Source organism: Trematomus bernacchii, unplaced genomic scaffold (genome assembly GCF_902827165.1).
Source record: "Trematomus bernacchii unplaced genomic scaffold, fTreBer1.1, whole genome shotgun sequence".
Lineage (NCBI taxonomy): Eukaryota > Metazoa > Chordata > Actinopteri > Perciformes > Nototheniidae > Trematomus > Trematomus bernacchii.
The window spans coordinates 4032108-4059540 of NW_022987689.1; the positions used below are offsets into that span (position 1 = coordinate 4032108).

General features: G+C 40.7%; 2 protein-coding genes across 2 annotated transcripts in view; one reads left to right on the forward strand and one right to left on the reverse strand.

The window, feature by feature from the left end:
• The first annotated feature begins 500 nt into the window (after positions 1–500).
• The window catches only part of clcn2a (chloride channel, voltage-sensitive 2a), a 35949-nt gene continuing 9016 nt past the window's right edge, over positions 501–27433 (forward strand). The window contains exons 1-17 of the mRNA XM_034138061.1: positions 501–578; positions 10962–11130; positions 15227–15358; positions 16693–16821; positions 17184–17317; positions 17659–17739; positions 18827–18850; positions 19299–19377; positions 19909–20034; positions 20584–20668; positions 21841–21942; positions 22361–22445; positions 23366–23518; positions 23604–23673; positions 24147–24257; positions 25819–26032; positions 26208–26341. Coding sequence (XP_033993952.1) covers positions 528–578; positions 10962–11130; positions 15227–15358; positions 16693–16821; positions 17184–17317; positions 17659–17739; positions 18827–18850; positions 19299–19377; positions 19909–20034; positions 20584–20668; positions 21841–21942; positions 22361–22445; positions 23366–23518; positions 23604–23673; positions 24147–24257; positions 25819–26032; positions 26208–26341 — 1879 coding nt within the window. The 5' untranslated portion in view covers positions 501–527. The remainder of the gene's footprint in view (positions 579–10961; positions 11131–15226; positions 15359–16692; positions 16822–17183; positions 17318–17658; positions 17740–18826; positions 18851–19298; positions 19378–19908; positions 20035–20583; positions 20669–21840; positions 21943–22360; positions 22446–23365; positions 23519–23603; positions 23674–24146; positions 24258–25818; positions 26033–26207; positions 26342–27433) is intronic.
• On the reverse strand, positions 8268–10579 carry LOC117488904 (zona pellucida sperm-binding protein 4-like). The gene is made up of 8 exons (XM_034138060.1): positions 10271–10579; positions 9979–10166; positions 9625–9722; positions 9377–9534; positions 9102–9294; positions 8871–9018; positions 8706–8781; positions 8268–8448 (listed from the first exon to the last, which is right to left on the reverse strand). The coding sequence occupies exons 1-8, from the start codon at positions 10548–10550 to the stop codon at positions 8336–8338; spliced, it is 1254 nt and encodes a 417-aa protein (XP_033993951.1). The 5' UTR covers positions 10551–10579; the 3' UTR covers positions 8268–8335.

The following is a 27433-nucleotide window of genomic DNA, read 5'->3' on the forward strand; positions in this document are numbered from 1 at the left end:
ATATATATTATTATTATTGTTGTATGTTTTGTTTCTGACATGTTCAATAAATTGACTAAAAAAAAAAAATTACTCATCACACTCAATCACAATCAATCCAGTGATGACTCAAAAAGACAGTTGAAAATACCACGCAAAAAACATCATAACCTTCACATCATAATTAAACACATCTGCACAAACACACAACTACTAAACTCCAGTTACTGAGAGAGAGACAGCAGCACAGATAGTGAAGGAGGAGGCGGTGTTTAGCAGTCAAACCGCACCAGCGCTGCTGCGAGGCGCCAGCTACTGAGATACAGCCTGCTCTCATCTGGCACACACACACACAAATAAACACACACACACACACATCTCGGTAGCGGCGGCGCTTTTCATCATGCAGGAGGGCTGATAATAAGAAACCTGTTACACGCCGCTCGTGTGATGGCAGGCAGTCGCGCCGGGTCGCACACTAATTAGCGCGCGCTCTCGTGGCTCCCGGGAGTTTCGGATTGGGTGACTTTAATGAGGATATTGCGGCAATGGTGAAGGACAAGGCCGAAAACCGGACGCTTCAGTATCAGCAAACTTTGGTGAGTTTCGGATGAGGTCATAGATGATGCTTTCAGTCATCTGTCAGTCATGTATCGCTGTCATGGAGGCTGGTTTGGCCGCAGGATGGAGGCTCAGCTGCTGCTTGCTCAACTGTGTCCTGTTCGAGGGAAAGGATAGCTTTTTATGGAATATTCCAATAAGATATATCAGAATAGCTTTGTCTTTGTTGGCAGATTTGGATCCCTTTGTGTATGTTTCACTGCAGCTGCTATACTGCTTTTCATTAATTTACCTTGATCCACAGGTGTTGCATCAATCTTTGCCACTGCATGCCCCCCCTTTATAATTCAATTTAGACTTAACCAAGTCAGAACCATTTGCTATCCTCAAAAAAAAAAAAGCATGTACAGTATGGCTATCTTATGTCAGGCCTAACGGGTCATCATTATTAAGATGTGAAAGTCACTGAAATATGAGATTAGAGCTTTACTCTGCTTACTAAACTCTAATGTATTTTGCTCACGTCCTGTGTCGTCCTTATCTCCTACATTTATCCTGCAGATCTTGTCCCTTCTCATGCCCCCTCATGTATTCTTCTATCATCTTCCCCTCAGCCCTTCCTGCTTTTTAAAATCGACCCTTTCTACTTATGAACTAAAAGTGGAGTGTTTCTGAATATTAATTGCTTCATGCACCAGTTTTCCCCACTTATGTCCTGGCTGACAATGATACCCTGGAGCACTCCACGCAGGGATATGTATATTCAGATGAAGGGACAGACAGACAGGATGGCAGTGAGGCAAATCAGTGGAGATTAAAGTGTCCTTCCACCCTGATTTGTGAGTCTGACAGTTATCTCTCATCTTCCTTTCTTAGTTTGTGTATATATTTTCACATGTAGCAAAATCTGTTAGTATGTTTTTGTGGTACAGAGGTATTTTTTCGGCTTTCTGTTAGTGTGAAGATCAATGCTGTGCTGTAAAATCAATAGTTAATGTAAAATGGCAGTCGTCTCTGAAGATTGGAAGTGGAACATGTCGTCTGCCCCTTTCCTTTGACCAGCACTCAGATCAATGGCTTTATCATTCACTCCCTGCATACCAGTCCATTCCCCCCTAAAATAAATGTGTGTATCTGCACATGCAAGCAATTTTGCTGCTTGTGCTTCAATACTTTCTAAGTGTAAAGCTGCAGCAATATTCATCACATACCTTCCCTCTGGTAAAACAAAGCATCTGGGTTTTCAGATAAATATTAACCACATTTAAATAGGGAAGGCTCACAGAGTTTATGCCTGTAGCTGCAGTCTCAAATTGGATTTTGATGTTGACAAAAGGATCCTCTGTCTTCTATTGTTTGCCATCAGCAAGATTTAGAGGATCTTTAGTCATGTGGTGGTTTGAATTTCTTGCTGAACAGAACAACTGTGTGGCAGGACTGAGCAGATGACATGATGCAGATAGAGAAAAAATGAGATGCATCTGATAATTTCTCCACCAGGAAGCGGCACAGAAATGTCATATCATTCACAGCTGCTGTACTAAAAATTGCCATTTCCCTCCAGTATTGAAACTTTTCTGGCTTTCACATTTTATTGGATTTGCTGCTAATTGCCTGTCATGTTTACCAAAACAAGAAACAAAAATATCTATTTGTTTTATGGCTGGAGTTGGTTCTGGAGTTTTACAGTCAGTGAGCATTGCTGTGAAAATCCATTAAGATAAAATATGGTGGGAAATTATAAACGTATCAAATAAATGAGATGAACGGCTGAATAATTGATTTAATTACATTGCAAATGACCGTGATTACATTTCCCTTTGTGCAACATCAACCACAAAGAAATCAATTATTTCATATGTAAATGATATCCATTCATAAATCGTGCAAAGCAGCACTCATGCTGTTCAGTATTTTCTGCCTCTGCACCAAACACATTTTTTAAAAAGCATCCCCACAAGCCTCTCTGAACTCATTATCCAAAGGCAATAGTAAAACGGAGAATAAACTGGCTATTTATAACCATTCAGATAGTCATGATTTAATCAGTGTGTAGGAAGCCTTTTTAGGCAGCTAGCTGTTTTTCTCATTCCTGTGTGGAGATGCAGAGACTGACAGTTGGAAAGCAGCCAGGGTTTGGTGCATGGGTCACTGACTTCTACAACTGCTGTCAGGTGCAGTGTCTGCTGGGACAGAAGGCTGTGGTTTCATCGCCGGGCATGTCGTGGGATGGAGGGATAGAGCAGTGAAGAAGACACAGACCAGAGATTGAATTAAAAAGAGACAGACGATGTTGAAGTGCTGTAGCCTTCCAACTGAAATATTTTCAAAAGCTTTTTTCAGAGGTGTGGGAGGTCTCCATGTGTCATTCAGAAGCGTGGGCTTGTTTGCTTCATAGGTCTTGCATGTGGGTTTGTGTAGGTGTATACCTGCCTACACGTACGTGTAAATAAGTGGTTATGGTGAGTCTCTGTTGGAGCAGATGTTAGGGACGCCATGTTCATGTCCTAGCAGCGGGAGGCTTGAGGATACGACTACTGCAGGAATCAAAGTCATGATATACCTGAAGAGGAAAGCCTCCAACCCACACCTCGCGTCCCCCCATCCCCCCACTCCTCGCCACAGGGCACTGCAGCACCGGGGAAAACATACACAGCACACAAGCTGCCGGCCTTTCTGAATGTATGTTTTTTGAGCAACCTGCTGCACTGACTTTCAAGACTCACCGCCTTTGTATCTCATTCCATATGTTCATAAATATTTAAAGTCACAATACTTGTAAGATTTGTGTGAACATAGCAGTCTCACTGGGCAAAGTATCATTTGTATTCTCCTGCTACACATTTTATTTAATATGGATGCAATTCCATACACAGTATTAAGACATGTACATGTCTACATTATTGCTACTTTGCACTGTGCATCACAGACACAGATTGTCTCCTGAAGAGCAGTGAGAAAGCACTTTGTCCAAAAAAACTGGACTGTGAGATCTGTTGCCTCGCTCTTCTCTTTTGCATTGTTTGGTGGAAAGTGTCACAGACCAGTTGGGTTGGTATAAATAAGCATGCTGTTTGAAGTTCACTTCCATCACTTTGGAGGATTTCTGTTTCTTGTAATTAAATGTTGTTAACATAAATCTCATCAGCATTTAGTGCAGTTACAATGTGAAGCTTTATAAAGAAAACTCTGACATTGTGAAAAGGATTTGACTGTCACACACATCCTGTTGTATCTCAGCATCTTTCTTTTCCTCTCTCACTCTCATACTCACACTCACATAATAGCGCTGTCTCTAAAGGGGGGTCTAGTTCTTCAGAGTCAGCACTCTGTCGGTTTCTCCCACACCGAGGCTGGCTTGAGTCCATTTCAGTTCCTGTCACTTCCGAGTAGTGCCGTTACCTGCGCGTCACTGAATGGCCAACTGCAGAGACTGCAGACAGACAAAATCCATCTTAATTTATTTCACTGTTAAAATAGACCCTGCTCATTGTACTGTTGAGGGTACTCGCGTATCAAATAACTAACTGCCAAGATACAATATACCTGTGCCCTCTGTTATGAAACCCCTCAGAGGATGTAGGGCCTAATCAATTGTATAATAAACATTCGTTAATAACCCACATTGAATAGCTTTTTGAAATAAACTGCGCTTGAAGAAATATTGAGATCTTGAGAAAAAACTATTGACGTATTATTTAAAAATATTACTTATGCAGAATAGCCCTATTATGCTCTTGTTAGGTAAATATAATGAAGTAAAAAATGATTTCTTTCTGAGGAACATAATATAGGTGACGCAGCAGGTAGATCAGGACAAAATAACCGCAGCGTTGGTGGTTTGATGTCGAGGTGACCTTGAGTCTTGCATGATCAAGGTCTTGATGATTTCTCCTGATGGAAGGTGCTGCCATCGCTGTTTGAGGGGTTTTGTGAGTAAAAGCAATGTACCGTATATTCAAATGTATTGAAGTATGCGAATAAAAAGTAGCATACAATAGATATACTGTACTACCTCCAAATGTTACCGCGTTAGAAACGTACATTGTTAAAATGTAGATACCACCACGGGGAGACTTTCAGTGTATCTTCCCTGTTCTGACTCCCGGTAACGCTCTTTTCAAACCTGTTGCAGATGTAATCTCTGTAGATGAGTGTCATGATTTACACAAAACAGCCCGTACCCCCCTTCAAGTCGTGTTCTGACAAGATGTCACTCTCTCGGCTTGATCCTTCAGTCTCTCTGACATCACCCCCATCCCTCCAAACCCTCCCCCATCTTTGTGCTGCTTTCTACTGATATAATCAGTGTGTTTTGGTGTATTTTCACTTGTCTCGGTGCACAGGGTTTGCTCGACAGCATCGAGGTTTTTCTTGTTCATTTCACTGTCTATTTTTGTGTGTGTGTGTGTGTGTGTGTGTGTGTGTGTGTGTGTGTGTGTGTGTGTGTGTGTGTGTGTGTGTGTGTGTGTGTGTGTGTGTGTGTGTGTGTGTGTGTGTGTGTGTGTGTGTGTGTGTGTGTGTGTGTGTGTGTGTGTATGAGCTCTGACTCATGGCTAACTACTCTAAAAGCAGACGCCTGTACCTATATTAATGCAAATCTACACTGCGGGATGAGTCAAACTTGTCACTTCCTCCTCTAATTCAATTTCCAATATTTTCTCTGGAGGCTGCATGGCTCAGATTAGCCCGAGTGCTTTAGTGCTCCTGGTATTCCCCTGGTCTCATTAATACACACACTCAGCACACGTTTAAGTAATCACACCACCACAAGAGTATGTAGGAGTTTAAGAGTCTGAAACATCCATTTTTCCCTCCGCTGTGATAGCTCCCTTTACTCTCACACACACTACAAAAAAGGAAGGAAAAGCAGAAAGGAGGAGAGATTTGATGCTCAAACCCTAATCATTAGACTGTCAAATATTTGTCCTTGCCGTCTCCTATCAATGAATACATTATTCTGCAGCGCCTTGGAAATGGCTGCATGATAAAGAACTTTGTTTTACCTCATCTTGTGCAAGGCTGTCACATGATCTGACTGAGAAAAGTGGCAAAATGGTAGATGTAGCAGTAAAGTGGGGGGTCTGACGCAGAAGACATTTGGTGGACATGTGGTGCGCTCTCTGTTCAACTGTACAGTTTTCATCTGGCAGATGAACTTTGGATCCGTGACTCTTTTAGATAAAAGAGAAACTAGCTGATTCAAAGTTAGCCTTAAGCTTGAAGCCCTTCTGATATTTAATGTGAAACTGCTTGTGCAGTATTTTAGTTTTTTTTTCTTGCCAGGGTTTGTTTTGGAGAGAAGGAAAACTCTTTGAATAATTTGGTTCTAGTTTAAAAACAAAACCCTGAACAATTAAAAATAATATAATCCTAATCAAATAATCTGACTGCAATGACAAATTCCCATGATCCGCTTTGCAGTCTTTTGCCTAGTGGCACAAAAGTACATTTTGTTGGTAAAAAAGTTTTTACAGTTTTTTTCTGATTTGTTACTAGGTGGCAACTATGAGAATTATTGTTTAAATTAGAATTATGGCATGAGCAATGTTTGATTGATTGACAGGTGACTCATAATAGCTCCTGCTTCTCAACTCAAGCTTCTTTTTTTGTCTAAGTTTGACATTTCTAGATCTTCTGTCTATGAGTGTCCAGTTTAATTTGTTAGATTATTGCGTGTTGGATTTGTCTTCCACCGTTTTACTCAAATTCATTTGTGGTGTGAAATGTCTTCCCATGTGAAACTATTTCACACTGGAACAGTCCTCTCTGTGGGCATCATAGTCTATGACAAACCAGTCAATAGCAACCTGTGGGAGGCAGTAGGAGCTGAACGGGTGGAGAGGGTTGTGATGTGGGAGGTAAACTGACTAATGTAGATACAGAAGTTGGTCACGTGGGAGGTGAACTGGTTACAGATAACAGCTCATTTAACCCACAGGGTCCCACCTGCTGCTCTCCCAGGGGGCCGTGCTCCAGATGGCCAGTGATTGCTTTCACGCAGGCCAAAGAAAGAATCACAGGCCTGGTTTGTGTGGGTGTTTGTCTGGTGCTGGTGGTGGTTTTTTGTGTGTCTATACTGTACGTGTGGGCAAAGGAAAAATGTGCTTGCCAACACACAAGATTCAATAAGAAAGTTGAAAGTCATTGTAGCTGTGAATAGATTTTAATTTAACAAATGTAGTGAATTGACAAGATCTTTAGAAATTGACAGATGTGGGACATAATTAATTTTGGATGGAGAAAGTGCCCTGAAAGCAATCATAATTTTTGGGTTTTCAGATTTAGCTTTTAGTCCTTTTTTCTTACTATGTGCAACATTTGTTTTTGTAAATCCATTGACAGCATCACTGGTTTGCATCTGGCTGCAGGACATGTTCCCCATGTTTTCAGTCTGCATCTCAACTGTTTTCCAGTAAAGGCAAGACGCCAAAAATAAGAATATGAATTATAAAATGACATTGCACATTTGAATGCCCTTCTGAGTCTTATAAATTATCCTGACCGCTATGCTGTGAAGGTTGTTGACTTTTAAGCCTTAAAAACTGAATTACTAAGTTTCATTACATAAAAACCAGCTGTAACAAGGGTACCTTGTGATGCAAACAGTGCTCTTGGAGACCCATGGTAGCAGAAACTACCACAGAAACCTTGTTGTCACCACGGATCACAACTGTGCAAGAGGCTGTAATGAATCTTAAACGTGTGTAGTTGAGATCAAATTGAAGGCAGTTTTCAGTGCGGCTTTAAGACCTGTGTCTGACCCCTATGCAGACAAAAGTTTAAAAAAAAAAATTGTCATTGGAATCTGCAAATGATTTTATACCCCTTTCATGACTCGTTTGGCCCAACATGCAAACTGCTCTACAGCAACACGTTGGTTTTAATTGACAGCCTTTTTAAACCAGTGGCAAAACATGTTTACATTTCACTCAACGTAGGTTTATGCATTTTCCACAGAGCAGTAGTTAGTTTGTCAGCTGGAACCTTGGCCGAGTCCTTTGGGATGTTACATTTTACGATGACGTGCTGCTCTCTGATGATGTATAGCAGTGTTTTGCCTAAATGCTTCCCAGCAGGTTGGAGGTTAAAGTAGATCCTGACAGCGTGGTCTTCTCTCTGCTAGTCAGAGTGAACCTATACGGCTGCGCTGCTTTCCCTCTGCACCTCCTGTGCATGCAAGCAGAAAGTCTGGAGGAGTCGTGATGCCCATCTCAATGAGAGGAGGGGGTGGACGGGTTTGAGTGGGACAAAGGGAGGTGGTGCGTAGAGCAGTGGAGGAGAGATGTTGCAAGTTGTAGCATAAAGAGAAACCTAGAGGGACTGTTATCAAAAAATAAAGAATAGAAGGGGAGAACAGGAAGGAGCAGTGAGCCTGCAGGAGTCGTGATGCTCATACTAATGTTGCCGGCTTGAAATATCAATGTTTCAGTAGGAAAATACAGATTTGAGGCCTGTTCATACCACCAGTGCTGCACAGCTGGCATTTCTAGTTATTGCAAAATTCTCTAGCATCACTTCAAGAATAATTTTCCATGTCTTACATTATATTCACATTTCAGTTAATTTTAGACTTGCTAAGTATCAAGTTGTAATAGTAGCTTGTGATTTCTCAGCACAAAGCGAGAGATTGGATTACGTGCTCGACTACACTGCCTCTGCACAAATCCACCTCAGCAGAAAATGTATAGCGAGTGACCTTCAAAAAAAGACTTCAGACAAAAAACTGTTGCAATTATGAGCTTTTGACAAGCTTTATTAAAAGAGGAATTCACACTTTGCTTCCGGTGGCTTTTCATCTCTTGGTGTTGGGAGCAGATGGCCTCTGCTCAGTCAGGATCACCTCTCCACTTGAGACCAGAGTTGTCCGACTTGAAGGAACTTTCTTCACCGCAGATACAGCTCTTCCTGCAAGAGATGGAACGTGAATCAGTAACTTTAGATTTGACTAGTGAGGGGATTTGCCTTCATTTTCAACTTATCGTCTTTATACAAGTACCCAATAACATTATTTTTAAATGTTAAAAAAAAGGCCAGTAGTTTGGCAATTTGCTGCAGCGTGAAGTAAATACAGAATTAAATGAAATTGAAGTTACACTACATTGTCAAATTTAAATGACCATTAAAAAACTGATAGTTGCAGACATATTGCAGTTGATACTTACGTTGCCGATGGCATGGCTGTTGACAGGAGTTAGTGCTGCTGGGATAACACACAGCCGTTGTACAATGGAGGAACACCTGGAAACATTTAAGTTGCACATTTAGTGACGGAAACTACAAATTGAGTACGACTCAAGAGACCGTTATTATGCCATTAAAAACTGTACCATTTCTTTGTGAGTAGAATAGTTGTTTTGATCCACAAACGTGAACATTTGAACAATGAAACGTTTGTGGTGCGTAGGGTAAGGCAGCCCAGAGGAGCCATCGACAGGCAACACTGTGGTCAAGTAACGGTCATCATAGTAGGGACACCTGGTGCAGAGAATAGTGATTTTTAAAACGGAATGCACAGTCAATTTGCCGAAATGTACACCATTTTAGATTTCCCCACATACCCATCAACCAGGAGGTCCCACTGTGGAAAGCTTTGGGGCTTGGGGTTGGAAGTGGCCCAGCAGTGCTCCAGGTTCAGGACGATGTTTGGGTCAGACCGCTCCAGGATGCTCACCTCAACATAGACAGGTTCCCTCAGCACTTTGGTGAGTGGGTAGTCTGCTGGACCGTAGAAGGAGGTATATGCTACGGCCTCTGCAAGCAAAACATACCAGTGTTACTATACGTACAAAATGTGTACATGCTGGCATCATTTTAAAGCTTTTGTGCCGCTCACCTTCAACACATCCCTTTGAGTAACACTGGCCATTGCCCAGTTGTAGCACCACTCTGAGGGGTCCTGCAGCAGCGACCGGCGCAGGTGGAGGAACAACATTTACCTCCATGACGATAGCTTCCCCCGATGTGCCAGAATACTTGCACTGAAACAATAACCTGTGCGGAGCGAGGAGAGGATTTTACATCTCAGGAAACCTCAATGGGCCACATAAGCCAATAAGGGAGATTGATTTTACACAAACTCACTCAAAATGGCTGTCTCTGGTGATCGATCCTCTGGGTCCAATTCCCACCTCGTATGAGGAAGACATGTGATTCTCGTACACCACGAAACCCTCTTCCGCCTGCGGGAGGAAAAAAACATTTGTGTTCAAATGGGTTAATCGATCGACAAAAGTAATTGAAAAAAAAAAAAAGTGAATTTGTCATTTATGAAGGAAAAAAAAAGCAAGCCTTCTGTTTCAGGCTTCACAATGTGAAATGGCTGACTTCAAGTTCTACCAGGGAAAGTCATGCTTTATCAATTTGAAGTGTATAGCTTAAAGATTTCTCAATTACAGGCTTTAACCTGTGTTAAACTAAAGCAAAGAGGACACCCACCTTGAGTATAGTGCCACATGCAGTCACAGGAAACTGAAAGATGGCAAAAGCAGAGGTGACGTCGACAGGATTACAGGAGGGGTCATTTGTTTCCAGCAGGCTGACTGAATCCACATCTATGTTGGGCACAGTGGCATCTTGAGCCACCACCACCACAAACTGGCCATCCCTGGTACACTGCACAGTCACTGGGTGAGAAGAAAAAGAAAAATTGATGAATTTCTCAGCAGCAGACATTTTACACTGAAATGAAGCATTCATTTGAGAGGCACTATACATTTAGAGCACATACCTGCTTTCCCGTAGTAGCATTGCCTGCCTTCAAAGCAGCAGTTTATGTTTTCACATTGCTCAGCAGTGATATCGGCAGTTCCACACTGGATTTTGTTAGCATGCTCCACCTGGCATTTATCAAAGGGAGCTTCAGGTGGAGGGACCTTCTGCTGTTGCTGCGGCCACTGAGGAGGAAGAGCAGGTTGGTTTTTCTGCAGGGGTTGCATCCAGGGATCCTGGGCAAACGCATCACAGGCAAAAACAACCACCAAACCAAACAGACACTTGAAAAGCTCCATTATGGTATAAGTCAATGCACCAAAGCTGCAACAATGTCACCCATGGCTCAGACGCAGGCTTTATACATGATCGATTAGGTGTCCTTTGCTGAGGACTCCGCCTTTCATCGTTAGGAGTCAATTGTGTGGCAGCCCTGCAGAGTTAATGAGCTGAGAGCTGACAGGTGGAGCTTATTGTCTGCTCAGCTGTCTGAGAAGAAGTTGAGTCAGAGCTGGGTGGATTTTGCAGGAAAGCTGCAGGCAGTGAAACATCTGACACCTGTTTACTCTGAGTTCGAACGTCACTGTTTTTACACAAGCTGACTCTCTGTACTGTGCCCTAACACTTTTTTATGACATTTCTTTCACTGCCTCCCACTTGCACCACATGTAGCTATAAAAGCTGTCTTTTTCTGTCTTTCATGCACACAGATGTATGGGCGGTACACCCAGGAGCTGGGTGTGTATGCCAAGGAGGAAGCGGCCCGCCTACGGGATGGAGGTGTGCGGGATGGCGGAGGACTGCGGAGGAACACCAGCGTTCGCAGTCGTGCTGCCGATCTGCTGGAGTATGAGAAAGACCCCTGTGCAAAGTGCCATAGTAAGTGATCGTGCATCAAGCCCCACATCTCTTCTTCAGAGTGAGAGTGCAGGGACAACGTGTACAGGAAGTGTTCATGTTGTGAAGGTCAGACCAATGCAAGTGTTTAATGCTTATATAAAAATTAAAGCAGGTGTGATTGTGTGTGAGAGATTGTGGTACTCCAGCATGTTTGAAAGCTGTGTGAAAACATTGATTTCTTACAGCAGTACAGCAGAAGGGCTATCTGACACAGGAAAGCAGGAGAGGATGTGAACAAGATTAAATGGGACTGATGTGAGCAATGACCTCCAGCCAACAAGGCGGTCTCAATGTCAGACAAAGACGTGTGTGTGTGTGTGTGTGTGTTTATTTGCACGTCAATAGAACAGCAATGTATTTCTTAAAGGGTCAGTTCACATAAATTGAAACGTTATGAGTACGCTCTGCGGTAGATTAATCCCCATAATAAACTATTCACTCTGACGCTGCTGGCTAGAAACAAGGAAGCTGTTTAAAAAGAAATATTATGCTGTGAGCTCCATGTGAATTACTCTACCTGAATTAATGTGGACCTAATGAAATACAAACAGAATTATCCAAAATTACATTACAATAAATTATTATTGAAACTAGACTTATTTCATATTTGTATTTAATTAAAAACTGAAAAAAACCTGGATTTACTAATGTTATTATATATATCTGTGGATTTATTGCAAGCAGTACCTCCTAATGGCTAATTCAGCATACTCTTCATGATGTCAAAATTGCCAAACTGTAAACTAAAATAATCTATAACACAAGTTTCAGCCCACAGTGTAGCACAGTGAATGGTATGGACATTACACGCCATGTTTACATCCACTAAATGATGGGAAATATAGTTGTAGTTGGCTTTAGTGTAGGACTTTAACAAATGTTTTATAGACCAATAAATAAAACGTAAATTCTTTGTTCTACCGCCGGGTTTTTTTTAACAAAAAAATCAACACATCGTCTAAAAACAGCATAATCTCAGTACAAGTGAGAAAAGGAACATAAGAGAAAGGCAGTGTTGTTGTTGTTGTTTTACGTCTTCGCACAAGTGAGCAGTGTGGCTGTTATCCAGGATCTGTTTCTTCCTCTCTGCCCTCGTGACTAGTGATCTGATTAAAGCTCGATACATTGCACCATAGGTGAGAGCTTCACTATATCAGCCTAGCCTCGCTCGCTGGCTGTAATGGGAGCCATTTAAAACAATCACTCTCAGATCAGGAGCCAGCCAGAGTGATTTGTGTGTTCTCGCTGTCTGTGTGCTGTGTGCTCGTAGATCAAGCTGTGGTGGTTATTTTTAGACCTGACTTTAGACGCTCAGGCTGGACAGGTACTGCTGTTTACTTGTTAAGTAACAAAACCCTTCAGATTTTGGTGGATGTGGGAGTTTTTAGTGTTTTCCTCATGTATCTGTGTGGGATCATCATCTCTGTGGGTGATGTACTACGAGTGTGTGCCTCTGTGCAGATCAGTAACTCCGGCCTACACATGCAGCCAAGGGCTCTGAGAGCTAAAAACATGTACTGTGCTTATTTTGACTCATAGAGTGCGTCTTCTGGGAGTTTATAGCTGGCTTTACTCAGATCTACTCCAAGCACCATTATGTATTATGTCACTCAGCGACTTTGCACCTTTTGAATATGCTGTTTTATAGGTGAAAAGTCTCCTGTATTTTTAGTATGTTTTATGATTACAGCTATTTTCCATGAGGCGATGTGATTCACTAGCAGAGGTGACTATTTTTCTTTTTGTATTGCTCTTGCTATCTGTATTATTATTATGTTGCATTGTTGGAGAAGCCTGTGACATAAGATTTTCAACAACATAATTACTCTGTAGCTATGTCAGTTTGACAATAAAGAACCTTGAACCTTGAACCTTGAGGTGGAGAAAATATCTGCCGTTGGGTGATTTTTTTTAATAACGGGATCAGGAGAAGACATCTGTGATCGCCAATGAGCTTGCAAATGTGAGTGCCAGCCAAGATGCACACAGAAGTTTGTGCAGATGAGTTGTGAATTTCCCCAGTTTTGTGCACATGGGAATGTCCAATGAACTGTGAAATACAAATTATAGATCCAGTGAAGAACATGGCAGTGGAATCTGCACAGATAGATATTTATTTTTTGTTTCTCTCTGACATACTAGATGAGTGTGTCAACTGTGTGATGGGTTTTTCTGCACATGAGTGCGTTTGTATGCGTTGGTTCTCTGTGAGAAACTTTACCTCCAGCAGGTGGGCTTGCTGGCGGGCAGCTGGCTTGTTATGCACACAGTTGTGCCTCACCTCCTGTCCTCAGGAGACTCAGTATCCCCCGTGACCTGAATCCTGTACCGGAAAAAACTGCTGCAATGTATTTTTTCATATATTATCATACAGGAGCAATGCCAATCAAACATCAAATAAATATTTGTGAGACATGAAGTGGTAGGACTACTTTTATTTCAATAATGAGAAAGAAATTGTACGAGCAGTATAGTCACAAATTCGACTTGAATGATTGAAGAACATTGGTTTGGCTTCACAGAAAATACTAACAGTAAAAATAAGATTCAACTCATTGATGGTTTTGGTCTTTTTCAAGAAAAATATTCTATAATATTGCCAACCAATATTCTTGTCCCATGCTTTTTGTGTATTTTCTTTTTCCCTTCACCCTTTGTTTTTTTTGGTCACCATCAAATATGTAGCTTTTTCGGATTCTTCTCTATTGCAAAAGTTTTGTCATGATGCTATATGAAAAAAAACGAACTTAAAGTATCTGGACTTTTTCAACTTGTTTTGATGAAATGGATCTGATAACTGTGTTAGTGGCACATTTAAAGCGTCTCTTGGGACGAGCACATCTATAAATACTCTGAGTGTTGAAGGGAATTCCAGGCTTTGGCGGTGTCCGCAGACAAAAAAGAGGAAATTAGTCCACTGATGCTTCTTTTAGCCGACCTAGCTCAGAGTTATAGATTAAAATGTAGTGGTAGATTTATATCCGTAACACAGTCGTGTTTTGTCTCCTTATTCTTTATATTTGAGGTGGATGACAATTCAATACATAATAGCGTTTTTGGTTTGTTATTATTATTCTTCCACGGCTCACCCGCGCTGTATAAACAGATTACATCTCCCTGTCCACTCCACTCATTGTCTCTATAATACACCATTCATTCTGAATTTCATCTGAAACTGGATCATTTGTTCACGCCGCCTGAGAGTTATGTTTGTTTTCCCATTTCTTTGTCAGAAGATTGAATAATGATTACATCTTGTCGTCACTTTTATTTCCACAAGGTTAGGTCAATGTTATGGTATTTTCTCATTTATCGCCCTCAAAAATATAGTTCAGGAAACTTCACCTTATTGAAATGGAATAGACATTCAGACAAATCTCTCCATAGTTTGGGACCAAAATATGTTCTTGAATGCATTTTACCACAAACATCTGGTAGTGTGTCTGCTAAACATGAAGAAGCAGCATGTAGATACCATGCATCACAGAGCTTAAGCTGATTTTTAAGATAACATACCATAAAAAATAACAACACAAAAGTGATAAACATCCTAAAATAGTTCATTCCACAAGTTATATTTAAAATTGAGAGACCATTTGAAGATAAAATGACCACGCACTATTCCAGTTGATTAAATACCAGTCAATTATACACTGGTGTAAAATTACTACAAATGTATTGCTTGTATCGGCTCATAATGAATATTGCCTATACTGGAGATATTAAATGGAGAGCTATCAAAAGTATCTATCAATACTCATCTTACACTGTTTTACACAGCCTTTAAACTAATCATGACCTTCTTTTCAATTTTATTTTTCACATTTCTTCTAAATAGATTTGTATCCTTTTTAATTTGGGTTTCAAAATGTATTTTCCATTTGAATATACTTGGATGTTCTAGCCTTGGCTGCAATCCAATCCCCTCCGTCACTATACAGATTTCTTCATTTATTTTACTTCCCCTCACTTTCAGTTTCACACCCACAAATATCTTTCTCTAGTCTTCACACTTTAAAGAATAATCTCATAGCTTTAACTTTCCTTCTGTATCCTTGTGTCTCTGTGCCCTCAGTGTGTGCGTCTCGTTGCCAGAAGTTCCTGATCTCACGGGTGGGGGAGGACTGGATCTTCCTCATTCTGCTGGGGCTGCTCATGGCTCTGGTCAGCTGGGTCATGGACTACGCCATCGCTTTCTGCCAAGAAGGTAGGAGAGAGACGGAGAGAAAAAGCAACAAGATGAATAGATGGACAGTGAATAAAAGGCTGTTCCTACAAAGGCTGCAAAGTATTAATCTATGAGATGTGGTGTGAAGGTAGAACATATTAATACAAATTGCCTGGCCTTCACTAGCAAAGTTATATTGATCTTGAGCCAGCTAACAAAGTGGAGTTCATCAATATTGAAAGGGTCAATAAAGGGGATTTTTGCGGCCACATACTGTAGCATCAATGTTACCTCAATGTCACTTTAATTAATCCACCAGGTGCCGAGGTCCAAACTAATTTCACTATGAAGAAACGTGTTGAGTGCAAACAACGGAAATCCTATGAAATAAAAATAAAAGACTGCACTCCTATACAGATAACTTTTTGATGTTTTAAATCGAAATTGTAGTCCCTTTTTCTCACATGATAAAATATCTGTAATATTATTTATATATCTGTAAATAACACAAAAAACCACTTCATTAAGCCACAATTGTGTATAGCATAACTATTAAACTATATAATACTTAAATCTATCTCCAACTTAACCAGTGAGAATGGTAAAAAATGTGTGCGGACTATTTGACCAGTTACTCGAGGTCCAAGTCTTTAAATGTCTCGTTGGGTCTGTCCTTAACCCAAAGATATTCAGTAAAATAAAGTATATATATATATATATATATATATATATATATGATAAAATCTGATAGCAGAATTTTTCAAAAAGTTGTTGATTGTTTTTTGTGTGTGAATCAACCGAACACCACAGCTCTAATACAGGACTTATTTTTGTTGTACTTTTTAATAAAATGTCTTGAGTTTTCTTCCTACGCTGCCCTGGCCAATGCAAGGGTGATGACTTTTAATTCATTCACTCTGGGCAATGTTTGAGAAAAGCTCAGATATTTTATTAAAAAGTACAAAAACAACAATGAAAATGTTCCCATTGCATGTTCACGTCCTGAAATAGAGCTGTAATGTCTTTTAAGTTGGAAAAATGTTGTCATATTGGAGAAAAAAAGCATTTCACCTATATATAGAATGGCCTCTCCTATTTTTACAATGTTATCAAAGGCTAAGTTTGATGGTAAGAGAGCTGAAAAATTAATAAGAAGGAGGAGGAGGCAAACCAAGCGGCTGTACATCAGTAAAACTAATGAATAAGGCAGAAAAGGGGGGTCAAAGAGCGGTAATGAAGAGCAGAGGAACCATGTTAATGTATTCACAGCAGATTAATCTTGATGCATAAGGAAACTGTTTGTTAGGTGGTTTAGTTTTCTGCTGCATTATATTGAGATGAAGTTATGTGTGTGTGTGTTTGTGTGTGTGCAGCACAGAAGTGGATGTATGGGGGACTGGACAGCAACATGCTTCTGCAGTACATCGCCTGGGTCACCTACCCTGTAGTGCTCATCACTTTCTCAGCGGGATTTACACAGATACTGGCCCCTCAGGCTGTGGGTAAGACACACACTTACACACACGTCAACAATTCATGCCTAGGTATATGTATTCCTATATCTAATTATGTCCACATCTCAGTGTTTGAGTAATGTAATTGGCTCTATAATGCAGCATAAGGTGTCCAAGGACATGGGCTGTAGGTGTCTCAGTGGTAACGTCTGTAAGAAATCCATACACTAAACCCCTGATGAGATGTGCATACAGAAAACGATATGAATATCAATCAGCTTTCCCCCTCACCCACCCCCCTCGCTCTTCATTTATTCCCCTCATCTCTCTCTGTAATTGCTTTCTTTCAACTCGTCCTTTCTCGACACTCCATCACCCCACCTGGAATCTCTTTATTTTTGATTCCCCAGGTTCAGGTATTCCTGAGATGAAGACCATACTGAGGGGCGTGGTCCTGAAGGAGTACCTGACGTTCAAGACGTTCGTGGCCAAAGTCATCGGCCTGACCTGTGCTCTTGGCAGTGGGATGCCTCTGGGAAAGGAGGTAGAGTTTTCACCTTCCTCCATCTCTACACATCACAGTCTTCTTGGCTGTGCAAATTACACATGACAGATTGCTTGACAGTTTTTGAAGTTTCCCAGTGGGGAGGATTTAATAATCCGGCTTCTTCCAGTATCATTAAAGTAACAGCTGGGGAAATAAAACAGTAATTACTGCTGATAACCGTTTGCATTTCCTTCATTTGAGGATTAGAAAGTTTGGATCTTCGCAGACTTTGATCGCGCAAGGTTTTTTGAATGCCCATGAACTCAAATGTGCCTTAAGTCGTATCCAGTCCACTAACATCCTGATCTCTCTCTCCCTCTCTCTCTCCTCTCTCTCAGGGACCCTTCGTTCATGTGGCCAGTCTGTGCGCCGCTCTCCTGAGCAAAGTCATGGCTCCTCTTTTCGGAGGGAGTTATATGGTGAGGACAGTAACCACATTTACAAAAGTAACACAGATTTCTCCTCAAATGCATACCTTATTTTAGAGATTTAACCTTTAGGGCCTTCACAGGTTATGCCTCTTACTTGAATATCAACTAAATGTACTCTATAAACCATGAATATTTCTGAAATAACATGCCATCAGATTTACAGTAGTTGGTTATGCTCTCTACACTAAAATATTAGAAAAAACATTGATATATTATTGATTGATATGAACTGTAAACTAGTTAGCAAGTGAGCCAAGAAGTTCAGACAGGAAACTGAAAGTGATGAATAAGCGTTTGAAACCTCAAGCCTCTCTCCAGGTAGTAGGGGTTTGATTGCTGACCAAACTAAGTTAAAGTTTAACAGCTCACTTGCAGAAAACGGTAACCAATATCCACTTTTATATAATGACTATGGTTATACTTTTTAAAATACATACATATATATGATTGATGGGCTGTGGGGCTACCTCATACCAAAAAGGTTGGAATCCACTTAACCTTGCCACATCTCTCCAGACTTTTATGAGTAACTAGTTCCCAGTAACTTGCCTTATATACTCTGAGTCATGATTTTTTTTTTAAGGAGTGAAGCTGCAAAAAAAAAAAAGAATGTAATCATAAAAATGTCTATGATGTTTTACTTGACTTTCTGCCGTTCCCCAGGACACACTCTCACCTCCACTCACTTGCGACCATACCCTGGACTTCTGTCTATTTCTGCAGAGGACAGTGTGCTGTGCTTCTCCCACATGTACCAGCGTCACCATGAGTACGGAGGAAGATAGACTGCAGAGATGTGGAGGAAGAAAAACTCAGCCCAGTTAGAAAGACTGATATAGTCCAGGGGTCAACTGTGCAGCCATTAAACATAATCAGTCTGGGGAAATGTTAACTCAGTTCACTGCTGAATCCAGACTGTTTGCTGAAGCTCATCCGCCCGCTTGTTTGATTTTGTGTGGTTTGGATAATAAGCTGGATGTCTTCCAGGAGCAGAAATCAAAGGTAACCTCCACACTCGCACAGATCACACTCACACATATTTCTTTCTCTTTTTCCCTCACCTTTACTGCTAAAGGAAGAGCCCTTTGAGGGAAGCAAGGTATGAAATGCACCAGTCGGATAGTTCCTTTATTGCCAATTTCATCAACATTAATAATCCATGCTGTCCATTTCAGAAGTAGAGGAGAGATTGATGCTTTTCCATTTTGTCTGCGCTGTTTGATTCTGTTCAGTGAACCATCACAGCGAGGCATCGATCTATGCCGTCTTTGCTTCTATACAAACATCTCATGGTTTCATCACTCAATCCTGGGTTTTTCCATTATGGCCCCCCATATCCCATCACTCATATATGTAATCTCGTTGAGTGTGGAAAGATACAGCTTTGGTTTTATAGTAAAAGTGTTGAATTTGTGAACAGTTGGTGGCTTTTCATGACAAATGCACCTGTTGTGTGTTTGTGTGTTTGTGGCATTTGCACTTACATGTACCTTGTTGGGATTTGTGTGTGTGTGTACCTGTGTGCGCGTCTGACTCCTGTCGGGCAGAACGGGCTGAGGAACACGGAGATGCTGTCGGCTGCCTGTGCAGTGGGAGTGGGCTGCTGCTTCGCTGCTCCGATTGGAGGTAGGACTATCCTGCCAGCAGTAGAGCAATTTACAATCTTTGGTCAATCTGTCTGTCTAACTGTATCTCGGAACTCTTTGGCTAGATTGACATTCAATGTTGCATGTGTATTCAGGTCAAATGAGCTCCCCCACTGTTTCATGTTAACCTTTTTTTAGTCCATGATCCATGAAATGTAGATAATACCTTTTGAACTGGCTCTTATTAATTGTTAATATTTGTTTAACTTCTTGTTTTCTGTGTTTTGTATTATTACATTTTTAGTGGGAACAAGTTTTACTTTTCTAGAATTTTTGAAAACTTGAAAAAAGGAAGGAAGAAATGTAGATAAAACATATTTGCTTTGGTTATCTGTGACCTTCAGAGGATACGTGATAACAAAGGAGTAGCTATCACCAACCTATGATGGATCATGGAAATGTAGATATAACATTTACGCAGTTTTCCATAGCGGCCTATTTAACCATTTCTTGAATAAAGTCTGAATGTTGTTAAATGTCTTCTGTTTGTTTGTTTGTTTGTTTGGTGCAGGGGTGCTGTTCAGCATTGAGGTCACTTCCACGTTTTTTGCGGTGAGGAACTACTGGAGGGGCTTCTTTGCTGCCACCTTCAGCGCCTTCATATTCAGAGTGCTGGCAGTGTGGAACCAGGAGGAAGGTTAGGGACAATTTTTTTTTTTACCACATGTTTGTTAGTTGTCTGGATGCCATAGTTACGGAAACATTGAAAAAAAGTTAATCCCTTGAGAAAAAAATATTAAACCTGTTTTTCTGAATCAGTGAGCTAATCATTTTATAATCTCGAGAAAAGCAATCATTTTCTCTTTTTATGAACAGTTTTTTCTAAATGAACAAGCTACCAAGGGAAGAAATAATAATTATCTTGTTAATTAAGAATAACAGCTTACCTTTTTTCATGGATTTGCCTCAGCAAATAAAATAAATGAGATCTGGTAAAAATGATAAAGAATATTATTTGAGAGTTTTATCATACTTTATGTTCACAGTCATGTCACTGGCGCGATGATCAATATAAGTATTTTAAGCATCTCTACACACATAGATTTCAGCATCATAAGATAATGTGATTCTGTATTTGTAAAAATAAATTATAATTGGTCTCCAAAACCAATTTAAATGTCAGTATCTACATCTGTAACAAATGGATAAATTGCTGTGCAGCCTACAACAGTGTTCTTTCCTTCAGAGACCATCACTGCTCTCTTTAAGACCCGTTTCCGTCTTGACTTCCCGTTTGACCTTCAGGAGCTGCCGGCGTTCGCCATCCTCGGGTGAGTCTTTTCCCTGGACTGACGCCACAATAGACCTGATCCCAGAGCAGTTACTGTTACTGAGGAGATCTGAGCCCCCAGTCCCTCTGTAGTCTCCTCATAGGCACATTCACATTTCTGCTGCAGGCTCAAGGTTGATTTGTAGTCAAAGAACAGAGCATGAAATTAACTTTTTACTCTGCTGATTACAATAAGTGACTGTATTACCATCATGACGTGCCAAATTGGATTTGTTTGATGCGAAGAACCTATTAAATGGAAAAAAACAAAGATGAACAATTATTGGCTCCTCTCAAAGGAAGTGATTTTAAGCTGTGGAGGCTGTATTTTCTTTTTACGTCATTGGGCAAAAATTCACAACAACATTTCAGTAATTGTATTTGAGGTTTTTCTCAAAATGGCAAAGAAACTGAATCTGAATAAAGAGCCCTTCTGTCCGCAACCCCTCCCACTGAGCACGGGCATATAAACACGCTAGTTACTAGTCTTTCAATTCAAGCATCATCTCGATTATCATTGTGATCTGAATGCGCTCATATAGCGAGAATTATATGAGAGTTCCCGTCATATTTTCCTTTTAGACTTAAATACACTGACATATTTAGATTTGAGGCCCCAGCTACAATATTGGCAAAGTGTTTCAGATCTAGAGACAAATGATGCTAATATTAAATAGCATTAAAATGAGCAATCTGCAGTCATGAGCTTCTATTAGCAACATTGATATTGTAAGGCTTTCCTTTAGATAAGTATGTCTTTCTCTTTTTCTCAGGTTGCTTTTGAAGTTTGGGCAGTTTTTGCTTTTCTGCAGGATATTGTGCTGCTGAATCAGGCCTTCACCACCTGTAGGGACATGCATGTTCATTTATAGAACAGCCAATAGGAACACACTCTCTGTAAAATGACCTGAGATTGACCAAAGTCTCCCATCAGGGACTAGATTTTCTAAAGCTTTAAAACGCCCAAAGGGGTTTCAAACGTTTTTCTTTCCGACCTGTTGAATATGCTGAAAGGTCACTATGAAATGTTTTGCCCAATGATGCCAAAAATAAACTGCCTGCCTCATCGTTAACCATGCAGGAACATTGCTTTTCAGTGCAGCTGGTTTTGTTTAGTCCTGGGATGCTTTTTCTGCTTCTCCTTCAAACAGGTGTGTCTTTGTGTGTCTGCAGGATTGCCTGTGGTTTTGGTGGCGCTCTCTTTGTCTACCTGAACCGGCTGATTGTGGAGTGCATGAGGAAGCAGAAGACTATTAACAAGTTCTTGCTGAGGAAGTGAGTAGCTGATTCTGACTGACACAGAATATTAAGCACTTATGTAGATTGGCATTTTATGAAATGCACTTATTTGTCTTATTGCCGAGAGATGAGATGATTGATACTCCTCAGACATGAGAGTGGGAATAATCATTTTCTCTTACTTTAGGCAAGACGGGGGATATGCATATATCTCAAAGTATTGAATTATTCCTTAATAAAAACAAGTGCTTATCCATAGTCGGTGTAATGCACTCAAATAACTCCTGTTAAAAGTATTCATGGGAAATGTAGGTTAAGTCTTTATATAAATTGTTTCAGTTTTACACATCACAGAGAGCTATGTATGCCTCACCACCACACATAAATCAAGCATGCACATAGAGTGTGACAGACGCCCCCATTAATGACCCCGCAGTCCCTCTCTCCCTGTCAGGCGCCTGGTGTATCCCGCCCTCGTCACCCTGTTAATCTCCACTCTCACGTTCCCTCCAGGCTTCGGGCAGTTCATGGCGGGACAGGTGAGAAAGTACTTTCACGCTCTTATGACGGCATTGAAGCCTGCTGACTGTTGTAAGATGATTGATGGTAATTCTGAGAGCTGGTGATTCTCCTATAAAATAGCACGAGCTGTTCAATAGCTGCCATGGTACCTAATATGGATTGGTACTGTATAAAGAAAGCAACATTAAAACAAAAAACAGTTAACAAATGTTCATTGTCATAGTGTTACACATAACTTGCTTGATACAGCGCTGCAGTATTGTGTATAAAAGAAAGAAATACGCCTCTTTTTCAGATAAGGTGGCTGCAGACACATTGTGCTGCCACTGGAAACAACAAAGTGAAACGTAGTTTGAGCTTTTCTTAAAGTTGCAAAGCAAACCACTTTTGGGCTGATATTGCCTGTACACTCCACTATCATTGTGCATAACAAGCCATTTAAATTCACTTTGATCCTTTCAGACTGTCAAAAGAAAGAAACCTCTGCTTTTGAGGAGGGAGAACAACCTTTATTTGTCCTGTGCAGTGACGCTCATTAATTGAAACATTCTTGACAAAAAGACAAGCTTTTGCACTGCCATCAAAAAAGGTGTACTTGTTTCTAGAATATTTGAAACATGAGGAGTTGTATATCCAAAATCACAAGTTCAAATTGAGTGTCTTTGCACCGCACAGATAACAGAGAAGATTAAATTCCATTCAATGTTCCTTATTTCACCAAGGTATTCCTCAGTATCGTTGAAGATATCATTATGGGAGTCTGAGATTAAACAATGAAACATTTAGATGACATCCACCAGCTGTACCACGTACTGCATTTCTGGCTGCAGGGATTTCATGATGATGTAGATCCAAAGCTGACCTTTAATTCTCCTGTAAGTCTGTCATCTATATAATCACGTTCAGATAACCTTTCCATCTCGTGTCGACCCTTCAGCTCACGCAGCACGAGTCTCTGGTCGCTCTGTTTGACAACCGCACGTGGTGCCGGCAGGGCGTGGCCGAGGAGTTTGATTACCACCACCACAACGGCTGGAAACATCCGCAGGTCAACGTCTTCATCACACTCGTCCTCTTCATCGTTATGAAGGTAGGCCTTTGACATATGTATAGAAACGGTGTAGGATTTGATTCCTTTTTACTTATTGTCACACACACTTGTCTCTCTGTCTCAGTTCTGGATGTCGGCTGTGGCCACCACCATGCCGGTTCCATGCGGGGCCTTCATGCCAGTGTTTCTTATCGGTGAGTAAATTATTCAATGTTTTCTAACGAATCTACTGCAGTGGTAACAACCTCCTTTATACTCGTGTCGGTTTACAAAGCACTGAAAGGTTTAGGGCCAAAATACATGTACAGTATAATATGTATGCCTACTTTTATAAAACATCCTGACCTCTTAAGTAGTCTAGGACAAGTTTTTTTTCTGTCCCGGGGTGAAATCTCAACATGGAGAAGCAGCATTCGGTTTTTAATCACCAAATATATGGAACAAACTGCTCCAAATATGTTCTTTTAAGTTAAGACTTTTCTATTTGTGATGGCCTTTTATTGACTCAAATAATTGATTTCTTTCACTTCAATGTAACTTTTATTCTTGTATTCTATACCTGTCTTGATTGTATTTGAATGTCCTTTTGTTACGTAATTACTTTGCACTTTTGATAAAGCCACAATCTTGCCTTTTTAAATAACTTCTTTCTTTGTGCAACGAGCAGGTGCAGGATTTGGCAGACTTGTTGGAGAGGTCATGGCAACCATGTTTCCTGATGGCATACATGCTGATGGCAGCGTGTATCCCATAGTTCCCGGCGGTTATGCTGTTGTTGGTGAGTTATTTTATTGTTTTACAAACTGTACCTTAATTAATTTTGTTTCTAATTTGTCTTCATAATAATTTTTTTCAAGCCACTTTTCTTCTCTTCTGTGTCATTGAAATTGTCCCCACTGCGAAGCTGCAACCATTTGTATCACTTCATGCCAGCTTATAGAATAAGATTGATGAAAACTGATTTCACTTAAGTTGAACACTACATTTGTTCCAAAGTAAAATAGAAAATCGTTTGATACAAAATTGCCACGGTCGTGGCTCACTGGTTAGTGTGACAGGGTGGCGCTAAATGTTATGAATTAGAACGACATCCTGCAGAAAATCTGGTTTGGATTTGCTGTCATGAAGCATTCCTTCTCTCTGTATTAAAACACAGATACATTGCACATTTAACACCAGATATTAAACTGTTGGAAAAATACTGAATGTATTTGATAAAAAAGGCCCAACTGTAGCTGTGTATGTAACAGGATGTATGATTACCTAGAAGAGCGTCAGGACACAATGTTTTAGGCATATGATAGCTACAGTGGCGGCGCGCGTGTGTGTGTGTGTGTGTGTGTGTGTTGCTCACTCCTTTCCTGTAAAATACAGGTCCAGCCCACACATATGCTCCATGGTGCTACAGGCATTGCCCTTACAACTACAATAAGCATATAAATGTTAATCTACAGCTCCGGCGATCCACTAGCACCCAGAGTCTCCACCTGCAGACGCAGCCATCCTCATCAACTAACTACTGTAGCGTCACCTTGGATACGAGTCCAAACAACTCACAGACTGCAATTAGCTGATTGGCTGAAATTATGTTTCGGCGGCATAGTTTACAGATAGCAACAGTCAGCAATGTGTTGGCTGCTGCTGCACTGGCTGAGGGCTCCTTTCTTAGCGCCCAGACGAGAGAGGGTAATGATACACGCTGCGGCCAGGCAGGAAACATGTGACTTATCAGTAACTTTAGACATCGTAACATAATTTTAAACGAGATTTTATTGTAGATTATACATTTTACTGATACCAACTATATAATATTTACCTTGTTCATAAAAATAAAAATAAAAAATATATTATTTTTTTATTTATTTTTAATGACAATCAAACATGTGGGAAGAGGGGGGGCGGTGCCCCTAGCACCCCTATGGGCCGGCTGCCACTGGATAGCTATGTGATTAACATGATGATTCAGCCTCTATGGAGATAGACATATGACAAGAATGATCATTTCTGACGTGGGTCTTAGCTAATCTAAAACTAAACATTGTATACTGCTTTGTACCGGTATTCCTGCATCTTGTGACTGTGTAACACCCTCTCTTGTATATAAGCATGTGAAGGACACTGTTCGGGGAACTATTTTGTCCCATGCAGCTTTGTATGTGATGACTACTTCCATTCTAGCAAGGATAATAAATACATGTATCCTGATATTGAAGCTCAAGCCGGTGACGAGTGATATTTTTCTAACATAATCTGTTTACTCTTTTATTCATGTTTACAAAGATTCCTCGTCACACACACAAGACAGACATTTTTTTTCTATGATCCCCCCCCCCACACAGGTGCTGCAGCGCTGTCTGGAGCGGTCACCCACACGGTGTCCACAGCGGTCATCGTGTTTGAGCTGACGGGTCAGATCTCTCACATCCTGCCTGTGATGATCGCTGTGATCCTGGCCAACGCCGTGGCCCAGTCGCTCCAACCATCGCTGTACGACTCCATCATCCGCATCAAGAAACTCCCTTATCTGCCTGAACTCGGCATGGGACATCAAGAGTGAGTGTTTGTCATTACCCACCTGTTTGTTTTTCAATAAAACGACCAGATGGAGTTATATTTAGTTATTATCAGTGTGATTCTGTGCACTCATCTGTTTTGTATCTCTTCTCTCGCCTTTCATTTCCTTCCCTCTTGTATCAACACCTCTCGATTCCCTTTTCTCGTGTTTCAGGAAGTATAATATCCGTGTGGAGGACATTATGGTCAGGGATGTGCGTTACATCACTCTGAACTCTTGCTACCGGGACCTGCAGGAGATGCTGCTGACTGGTCAGCTCAAGACGCTGGCACTGGTTGAGTCCAGGGGTAAGTGCATGGCAAACAAAATCAATCTTAACTAATCTCAGCATGCAACATTATAATACTACAGAAAGATGTCAATACAAAATGACAATGAGACACTGAACTGTCTGTTCCAGGAAAACTCTAAGCAAATACTTGGTAATTGACTGGTTTTTATGCAACAATCATTCAGGTGTGAGACCCGGCCTTTTCAGGATGAATTGCTCAATTGTTATTCAGCTGAAATGAGTTCACCCCGTTTTTATAGATTATTTAAATCGTTTTACAAAATAAATGATCATTTAAATCATACAGTACACTCAGTCATCCTGTAGTCTAATTAAAGAATCCTGCGATAAATCTTCATGAAGGTTGTGCCTTGTTTCTCCCCCCATTGATATAAATGAGTGTAGAATGCATTTGAGAAACATTTACTTAATATAAACACATTGGAATGCAACAGCATCACAAATGTAATAAAGCTGAATCAACATCTCATTTAAAAATATTATGCTTATAAGCTTAAAGGTGGGGTAGGTAAGTTTGAGAAACTGGCTCGAGATACACTTTTTGTTATATTCCATAGAATGCTCTTAACATCCCGATAGTAATGAATATCTTAAGTGCTTTGACAAAAAATCCATTAAAAAATGTCATCTGTGGAAGCCGTAATACTGTAAAAAGTACGACCAATTATTTTAGCCGGCCCGGCTAAAATAATTGGATGGCCGACCTGCCTGCCAGCCTTCCATCTGTGCACAAACGTATCATTGGTCATGTGCGCGTTCGTGTGTGTTGGAGGAGGGGCTCTGTAAGGAAGTGGCAGATTTTTTTCCGGCTGTGTATTTTCAAATTCTAGCACACTCGAGCTGGTTTCTCCAAAATTACCTACCCCACCTTTAAGTTATATTTATGACCGTTTAGAGAGCAGGCAAGCAGAAAGGATCCTCATGCAGACTCAGAGACTGAAGATTTAATGAAGATACTTAAAAAGCAGGAACAGCAGGCAGCTTACAGACAAACAAAGCTACTTTCAGCTATCACAAAGGAACAGGGCTGCTATAAACTGTGACTGACTACTTGGGGAAGTAGGATTAGGTGAGCAGGGTTAAAAAG

What these genes read in the sequence shown, in the direction of transcription:
- LOC117488904 (XM_034138060.1), bottom strand. Translation starts at nt 10,550, where the DNA reads ATGGAGCTTTTCAAGTGTCTGTTTGGTTTGGTGGTTGTTTTTGCCTGT. An exon ending in CATGTGGCACTATACTCAAG is followed by an intron (nt 9,723 to 9,978) that starts GTGGGTGTCCTC and finishes TTCCTCCCGCAG; the next exon opens with GCGGAAGAGGGTTTCGTGGT. An exon ending in ACCAGAGACAGCCATTTTGA is followed by an intron (nt 9,535 to 9,624) that starts GTGAGTTTGTGT and finishes CGCTCCGCACAG; the next exon opens with GTTATTGTTTCAGTGCAAGT.